This window comes from Tachyglossus aculeatus, chromosome X1 (genome assembly GCF_015852505.1).
Source record: "Tachyglossus aculeatus isolate mTacAcu1 chromosome X1, mTacAcu1.pri, whole genome shotgun sequence".
NCBI classification, from domain to species: domain Eukaryota; kingdom Metazoa; phylum Chordata; class Mammalia; order Monotremata; family Tachyglossidae; genus Tachyglossus; species Tachyglossus aculeatus.
Window position 1 is genome coordinate 60,585,619 of NC_052101.1, and position 9,482 is coordinate 60,595,100.

General features: G+C 38.4%; 1 protein-coding gene and 1 non-coding gene across 2 annotated transcripts in view; one reads left to right on the plus strand and one right to left on the minus strand.

Moving 5' to 3' along the window:
• Window positions 1-9,200, plus strand: part of EIF4E3 (eukaryotic translation initiation factor 4E family member 3) — a 56,934-nt gene extending 47,734 nt beyond the window's left edge. The window contains 2 exon segments of the mRNA XM_038772627.1: window positions 1,823-1,978; window positions 7,353-9,200. Of these exon segments, the coding sequence (XP_038628555.1) occupies window positions 1,823-1,978; window positions 7,353-7,399 (203 nt within the window). The 3' untranslated portion in view covers window positions 7,400-9,200.
• LOC119920411 lies at window positions 377-514 on the minus strand. Its single transcript, XR_005448158.1, has one exon. It is a non-coding gene; the product is annotated as a small nucleolar RNA SNORA7 (small nucleolar RNA).
• Window positions 9,201-9,482: the final 282 nt, after the last annotated feature.

The following is a 9,482-nucleotide window of genomic DNA, read 5'->3' on the forward strand; positions in this document are numbered from 1 at the left end:
CTTTGCACATAGTAAGCACTTAATAAATGCCATTATTATTATTATTATTATTACTCTACTAAGACCTTAGGCGAGTACAATATAACAGTACAATAAATATATCCCCTTGCCCACAATGAGCTTACAGTCCAGTGGATGCTCATTAAATGCCGTCTTGTCATGCCATCGAATCATTTCCGACCCATAGCAACACCACGGACACATCTCTCCCAGAATGCCCTGCTCTCCATCTGCAATCGTTCTGGTAGTGTATCCATACAGTTTTCTTGGTAAAAATACGGAAGTGGTTTACCGTTGCCGCCTTCTGTGCAGTAAACTCTAGTCCCCACCTTTGACTCTTTCCCATGCCGCTGCTGCCCAGCATAGGTGAGTTTTGGCTTGTAGCAGATTGCCTTCCACTCGCTAGCCACTGCCCGAGCTAGGAATGGAATGGGTAGGCCTCTGCTTTACTCTCCCTCCCTTAGACAAGACTGGTAGAGTACTGGAAATTCTCCAGGTGCAACCCTGAGAGGTGCATTAAATGCTACTACTACTCTTACTACAACTGGATGTCTTTATGCCTGGCAGTTTTATTTTAATCCATCAATCAATCAATGGTATATAATTCTAAATTTATCTTAAATGCCCAGTCTCCCTTGGCCTTGGCTTCTGGTGCCTAAATCCCTGCCCTCAAGGAGTTTGCAACCTACCACCTCAGGAGTGGACAAATTCTCATCTCCCATTGTGTTTCTTGTTTCCAGTGCCTATTGCTATTTTTAGTTTTGCCTCTTAATCATGTGTTCCTCTCAGAGCTTCGTATTGCCACACAGGGGACTGGTCTGTGTTCCATAGTTGTCTTCTGACATTCAGCTGTCAAGCTTAAATTGGTGGTGTCAGTTTGAAAAAAAGTCTCACATGCAAATGAATATAAATCCCTTACCCTCTCTAGAGTTGGTATTACCATACCAAATAACTCTACTGCTACCCATTCTGTGTGTGCATTCACTTCAAGCCACCAGTTCATTTTTTAAAAAATTTAAAGCTCTGTGGTAAATACTTTCTTTAAGAAAATTTAAGAGTTGATCTGTCCTAATCTAAATTCGATTTCCAGAAGAAAACAAAACCCAAACTGATTGCATAAAATATGAGGTTTTAAAAAGCGTGTTGATTTAGGCAGTATCATGGGTGACTGAATTTTCTAATTTTGATTGTTCTCTGTTCCTTGCCTTGGATTGATTGTTAAGAAGCAGCATGGCCCAGTGGAAAGAACATGGGCTTGGGAGTCAGAGTACCTGGGTTCTAATCCCAGCTCTGACGCTTGCCTATGATGTGCCCTTGGGCATATCACTTCACTTCTCTGTGCCTCAGTTTCCTAATTTGTAAAACTCCTACTTACTGTGAGCGACAGGGACTGCATCGGACCTAATTAATTTGGGGCTATCCCAGCACTTAGAACAGTGCTTGACACTTGAAGACCTTAACAAGCATTGTATTATTATTATTATATTTAAGATATTGAGTACCATGTAACTTATTTATATTGCCAAAATGAAATTTAAAGCTATAGATAAATAGTTTTTGACTGCTAAATTTCATTGCAAGGGAATGAAACATAATGTAACCTAACATAACATCAATGGCTGTAAGTGAACATGGAAAAATTAATAGCATTGTCTCCTGGCTCCTGGATCATTTGCAGTGTTATTTTCACTTCAAAATTATTTTTATTGAAAAATATTAATTCCTTCATTTAATGTCTTCTTATGAAACGTGTGTACTACAAAACACTGCAGGCATGCTTAAAGTTTTCACAAAATGCTTCTGTTTTGATCATGTCCTTTAGGTGATGAAGTAATAGGTGTTAGTGTCAGCGTTCGTGATCGGGAAGATGTCGTTCAAGTTTGGAATGCTAATGCATCTTTAGCAAATGAAGCAACAATTTTACAAAAAATCTATAAGCTCCTGCCACACACATCTTTTAAAGCCGTATTTTATAAACGTGAGTCTTTTGTCTCCTAATTAGTTCTTCATAGAATTTCTACCTTACATGTATTTTCAATGAGAAGGGTCTTGCAAATGAAGGAGAAGCAGTGTCACTTGGTATCTAAATATTAGGAATCCCACTTTTTTAAAAGCAACATTTTTTGGATAGAGAAATGAGATAAGAGACTTCTTTCACATTAAGGATGTTTTCTTTTGACTGAATCAGAAAAAGCATAATTTCACCAAGTTCTTCCATAACGTATGTTTCACTATGCGTTTCGGATAGTGTTCATTCATTCATTCATTCAATCATATTTATTGAGGGCTTACTGTGTGCAGAGCACTGTACTAAGCACTTGGGAAGTACAAGTTGGAAGTACAAGTGGCCTGGAAAGTACAAGTGTTCTGCCGAGGCATTAGGAAACATTCTTCTCATTCAGTTGTATTTCACCCATTCGTATTTGTTGAGCACTTACTGTGTGTAAAGTACTGTACTAAGCACTTCTTCTGATTGCGCACATCTATTTTGGAGCAAATGTGATCTTGGGAGAAATAATCGTGCATATGAATTTGCCAGTCAAGGCATTGCATACTATAGCATGAGTTCTCCCTAATTCAGGAATTGTATAGAATGTAGTCCCTGACTTTGGAGAGAGTATCCCTCAATTATGTCTATACAGGGATGCTCATGCAGTCTTTAATGGCTGCATGAGGATGAGTGGAGGAAATTCTTCTCTCTGGGTACTTTGCTAGAACATTCAGTCAACCAGTCAGTCATGTTTATTGAGTGCTTACCATGTGTACAGCACTGTACTAAGTGCTTGGGAGAGTACAATATAACAGAGTTGGTAGACTGTTCCCTGTCCACAAAGAGCTTACAGGCTTACAGTCTAGAGGGAGCAAGAGACATTTCAGTTGTTTATATTAATCAATCAATGCTATTAATTGAGCCCTCACTATGTGCAGAGCATGCACTTAGTACAATGCTCTTCACTTAGTAAGCACTCAATAAATACCATTGATTAGTATAAAAAAATTAAATTATGGATATGTGCATAAAGTGCTATGGGACTGAAGGGTGCAAATCCTAGTGCAAGGGCAATGCAGAAGGGAGTGGGAAAGGAGGAAATGAGGGCTTAGTCATGGAAGGTATTTTGGAGGAGATGTGCTTTTAATTATTATAATTATGGTACTTAGCATTTTCTATGTGCAGAGCGCTATTCTAAGCACTGGGGTAGATACAAGGTAATCAGGTTGACCCACGTGGGGCTCACGGTTTTAATCCCCATTTTACAGATGAGGCAATTGAGGCACAAAGAAGTTAAGCGGCTTGCCCAAGGTCACACAACAGACAAGTGGCAGAGCTGGGATAAGAACCCATGTCCTCTGATTTCCAAGCCCGTGCTCTTTCCACTAAGCCACACTGCTTCCCACGCTACTTAAATAAAGCTTTGAAGATGAGGAGAGTGGCCATCTATCGGATATGAAAGGGGAGAGCATTCCAGGACAGAGGCAGGATCAATCAGTCAATCAATCTTATTTATTGAGTGCTTACTGTGTGTGAGCACTGTACTACTAAGCACTTGAAAGAGTGCAATAGAACAGTATATCAGAGTTGGTAGATACTATTCCCTGCCCACAAGGAGCTTACAGTCTAGAGTGGGGAGACAGACATTAATATAAATAAATGAATTATGGATAGGTACATAAGTGCTGTAGGGCTGGGGTGGGGGCATGAATAAAGCGAACAAATCAAGGCAACACAGAAGGGAGTGGGAGAAGAGGAAATCAGGGTTTAGTCAGGGAAGGCCTCTTGAGGAGATGTGCCTTCAATAAGGCCTTCAAGATGGGGAGAGTAATTGTCAGATATGAAGGAGGAGGAGCTGTGAGTGAATGATGTGCCTTCAATTAGGCTTGGACAATTAGTAATTGTCTGTCAGATAAAAAGAGAATATTCGGATGAGGGGTTGGCGGTGAGCAGGTGAAATTGAGGTACAGTGAAATTGAGGTACAGTGAGTAACGTTGGCATTAGAGGAGTGGCGTGTGCAGGCTGGGTTGTAGTGGGAAATCAGTGAGGTAAGGTAATAATAATAATAATGTTGGTATTTGTTAAGCGCTTACTATGTGCCGAGCACTGTTCTAAGTGCTGAGGTAGATGCAAGGTAATCAGGTTGTCCTATGTGGGGCTCACAGTCTTCATCCCCATTTTATAGATGAGGTAAGTGAGGCACAGAGAAGTAAGTGATTTGCCCAAGGTCACATAGCTGACAAGTAGGAGTCATGGCTTTGTATATGTGTGCTTAGAGACAGTGCAGAGCAGGAGCAGGGTGAGTGATGAAATGGGGTGACAAGGTGGGCTGCTCTGGTAATTTTGTCATTGGAATGTGCCCTTTCTCTTCTGCTGTTCTTAAGTCTCCATGACAAGAGAAGTGTCAGATCAGAATGGAAAGGGCAACAGGGGTTTGTGCTTGAATGGATTCTCTGCTGTGGTGCTAGGTACTCATTACAGTGCTCTGCCCACAGTAAGCACTCGATAAATACGATTAAAGAAGGGCAGGCGTGATTCTCTACTTGAAGCAGTCGGAGCTTTGCTTCAGGAAGAGGAGAGAGGAGTGAGGGGAAGCTGCTTTCCCTTCTGCAACTTTTGAAGGGCACAATTTTGAACCTCTGAAAGCTTCATTTAGCAGACTGGGACTCACTGATTTGTCTTCTTGAAAAGTGTAGTTTACACTTAGGAGGCCTTCCCAGACTGAGGCCCCTCCTTCCTCTCCCCCTCGCCCCCCTCTCCATCCTCCTTGTCTTACCTCGTTCCCTTCCCCACAGCACCTGTATATATGTATATATGTTTGTACATATTTATTACTCTATTTATTTATTTATTTTACTTGTACATATCTATTCTATTTATTTTCTTTTGTTAATATGTTTGGTTTTGTTCTCTGTCTCCCCCTTCTAGATTGTGAGCCCGCTGTTGGGTAGGGACTGTCTCTATATGTTGCCAACTTGTACTTCCCAAGCGCTTAGTACAGTGCTCTGCACACAGTAAGCGCTCAATAAATACGATTGATTGATTGATCTAATCTTAAATAGGTTGTATAGTCTCTTTCGATTTTGAAACAGAAAAAAATATTAATATATGAGTATTTAGGATAGATTTTAAATCATCCCTTCCATAAGCAAGTATTTATGTAACATAAAACATCCGTACTTTTAGGTGAAGCTACTCCTGAAAATAGAGCTTCATTAGCATTCTACTTAAATGCTAATCTTTCCTCATTATTAAGGATTCTAACACACAAACTAAAAGACTATTCCCTTAGAGTGCTAGAATCTTAACAGAAAAAGCATGAATAGATAGATATATGAACCCATTGTTTTCATCTTGCTAATGTAGCCTGCTTTTTTAAAACTCCTTTTCATAATGAAAGACGATTACTGCTATTAAACCAATATTTGGAAGGTTAAAGAGTGGGTTATGGGTATTCTTTTAACGAAGAAATTTTTTTAACCAAATTCTTTCTCTTGCAAAGAGCCAGCGTGAACCTACAAATAGATGGTCCATTTTAGGATGCTTGTTCTAGACTAACAACCATATAAACCTAAAACAGACCTTATGTTGAGTTGATAAATGAGTATAGAGTCCACCAGAAATTAATGAATATTAGCAATCAATATGAAGTACCACTTCAGGCAGTCGGTTTGAGTGGCAACATTTTTTGATAGAAAATATCTCTCATCATCTTTTAAATGTTTATACACTCATCTCTTGTAAATGTAAACGTTGATGGAATTGTTACTTTAATTTGCTGCTTGAGTTTTCTAACTAGGTATTTAACCCTAATAGAAGCAGCCTGGCCTAGTGGATAGAGCACAGGCCTGGGAGTCAGAAGGACATGGGTTCTGATCGTGGCTCCGCCACATCAAAATAATAATAATAATAATAATGAAGATATTTGTTAAGTGCTTACTATTTGCAAAGCACTGTTCCAAGCACTGGGGAGATTACAAGGTGATCAGGTTGTCCCACAGGGGGCTTACAGTTTTAATCCCCATTTTACAGATGAGGTAACTGAGGCACAGAGAAGTTAAGTGACTTGCCCAAAGTCACACAGCTGACAGTTGGCAGAGCCAGGATTTGAACCCATGACTTCTGACTCCAAAGCCTGTGCTCTTTCCACTGAGCCACGCTGCTTCTCAGGGGGATGCTTTAGAAATGTTCTAGGTGCCAAAATGTGCTGGAGGTAGGGGGATCAGTGAGGAGGCATTTGGGATAAGAGTGATCAGAACAGGTGGTGATTGTCATTTGCATGGAGTGAAACTCCACCCACAGCACTCCCCACATTGCCAAGCAGACAAGCTACTGTCTGCTTGTCTGCTGTGTGACCTTGGGCAAATCACTTAACTTCTCTGGGCCTCAGTTACCTCATCTGTAAAATGGGGGTGAATAACATGAGCCCCATGTGGGACAGGGACTGTATCCAAACTGATTAGCTTGTATCTACCCCAGTGCTTAGACCAATGCTTGAAACATAGTAAGCACTTAACAAATACCATCATTATTACCATTACTATTAACCCAGGAGGAAATCTTATGAGCACTTGTTCTGTGTTTTCACCAGTAAAAAAGTGAGGATGAGATATTTAGTGGAGTGCCCATTTTAGATTTTAGAAGACATGATTTTTATCATCGAGGTTACCGGGTGCCATGGGAGGAAGACTTAGGATGCCAAGTAACATGGTGTTTTTCTCTATAGATTTTTTTTAATGGTATTTAAGTGCTTACTATATGCCAGGTGCTCTACTAAGTGCTGGGATAGACACAAGATAAACAGGTTGGTCATAGTCCATGTCCCACATAGGGCTCACAGTCTTCATCCCCATTTTACATGTGAAGTAACTGAGGCATAGAAGTTAAGTGACTTGCCCAAGGTCACATGGCAGACAAGGGGTGGAGCTGGAATTAGAACCTGGGACTTCAGTAGAGCAGTTGGTTGGAAAAATCCATGACCTTCAAAACTATCCATCTGGGGCATGATTGGCAATATTTACTACCCCTTGTTGTTTTTTTGACTGCTATATCGAAATCCAGGTTTGTGAGTTCCATAGCCTTGAGTAAACCAGTTCATATATCTGGTCCATTCTGAAAGACACACTTGATTTTGTGGTACCCTCTTCAGTAATATGTCTGGGCTGACTCATTGTCTTGACTACACAAGATAAATCAGACTGCAATTAGCATTGTTTGTTTATTCCATGTTTTCATTTTAATTATATTTCCCTGGAAATTTATGCATGAGTTCCAGAGAGAAATACTTAGCAACTGTATCTTGAATTTGGGCCATTGGTTAAAGTTTTCTTTTTCTTTTTCCCTTTTTTAAATCTCTTTTAGCCCATGAAGAACATCATGCTTTTGAAGGTGGACGTGGAAAACATTAATTGCAGTCTGTACAGAATTCTTTATCCTTTGTTGATTAGTTGAGGAAATGGGCTAATCAGGAAGCGCAGCAGAGAGAAGACTTGCTGGTCATTTTACATTTGTTTTCAATCCTATCAGATTTGGCAATTAATGCTCAGAGTTGCAGGTGGCTAGGGGAGTTGTGTTGATTTCTGACATGACTACTTGTTTTTGGCTTTCTAAATTAACTGTTCTTTGCATTCTGAAATGTTTTGCCCTTCTTATTTTTATTCAATGTAATTATTGTTTCATGTAGTTCCCTTTCACTGAAAGACAAGAGTTTTGGTTTCTTTAGCTGTACTGTACCTAGTAAAATGCGAATATGCCCAGCCTTGATAATGCTGCTTCTTTTAGACCTGCTGTACATAGCAAATAATAGCTTGGTGAATTGTGTATTTTGAGTATTTGTTGTGATACATTCCTACCATAATAAGAGATTTACTCACTGTCTTTGTCCCAGGAAAAAGAAAAATTGCACTGTGTTGTAATTTACGAAGGTAATCTGAAATTGCACTGACAACTGCACTGACAACTGTACACACGTACTGTTCGTTTCCTTTTGTTAACAAAAGAAATATTTGATTGTATAATGTGAAAGCTCTTAAAGTTGTGAACACATTTCAATATTTGGATTTGCTTTAATTTGCAGTACTATATCCTCCTGTGGAAGTATTTTTAACCAACATTTCATTTTAGTCCTTTCAAAACAATGCTCATTTAGAATGGTAGGAAGGATTTATCTTAATCAGAAAACTAGAAACCTCTTCATTTAAGGGGTGGTGATAATTTAATTGTTTTGACTTGTTTGCTTTCTTGATTTTATGTTTGAAGTCAATTCTCACATCTTTTATGAGGTGGAGCCTCAGTTCTAGCTCATGTTATGTGTAATTTCCAGTTATCGACAGTATCTTCAGTGAAGTGGTTTTTTTTTTTTCCCCTGGGGGGGTGGGGGGTGGAGTGCATAGTTTTTATTTCATTTAGCAACAAATGAAATTTTCATTTGTGTGTGAATGTGAATACTTACAAAGTTGACTTTGAGTGCATTTTTTGTATATTAAACATTAGAATTGTTGAAATATTTTAGTATAGTACCAAAGAATATTGATTTTAATTTTGTTAAAAGGAAGCTGCAAAGTAGAAGTGAATGTACACCCACTGAACCTGATCGTTTTCATTTGGAAATAGTTCTAATTGCACTGATTTCCATATTTTAGTTTCACAAATCTCTGCCTGTACTTACCTGGAAAAAGCATAAGAATTTCCTTCTGCTTTTGAAGCTGTTTCTTCCTGCCACTTTGTTTCTGTGGTGATAGCAGCAGCCAAAAAAGAATACATATTTATAAATCAGAAGAAAGGACAGTGTACTCAGCACTACAGTCTTGCCCAAAATTTTTAACTTCTGCAAATTTTTAACAGTGCAAACATAGATTTAAAAATAGTTATCAGAATAACACAGGTTTATAAAGCTTTCCACCTAGCATTTTCTAGATCTCCAGATGTATTTATATTAAAAGTTGTGCATTTCACTTATAAATAAAAATCATGTTTCTAGAATGGACTTGCTTCTGCAGTTTCTTACTGAAGTTAAATGTTAATGATCCTGATTCCTAAAACCAGGATGCATCTTAGTAAAAATAAACTAGTATCCTCTTTGGTTTGTAGCTTTCATCACAAAAATTCTGAAAATACTCTGGGTATAGATAATACTCATTATTTTTAAAAGATGGGTTTTTTTTCTGATTAAATAGGAACAAGGGGCCTGGGTGGCTTTATCTTAGTATTGTGCCATGTATATTTCCATAAATAAACTGAATTTGGAATATTTTTAATTTTTAAACCTTTTAAAAGTACATTTCTGTATGTCATATTCAGTTTTGCATGTAGTATTTTTTGAAGTTGTAAAATAATAAAATGAATAGCAACATTAGGATCAGTTTAATGTTTTCTAGTTTCTATTGTTCCTATTCAGGTAACATGGTTTAGAATAAAAAATGAAGAAATTGTGGTATCGTTTTGTCCAAATCAGCTTTAGTAATTGTTCAAAATCCTTTCTAATATGTTCAC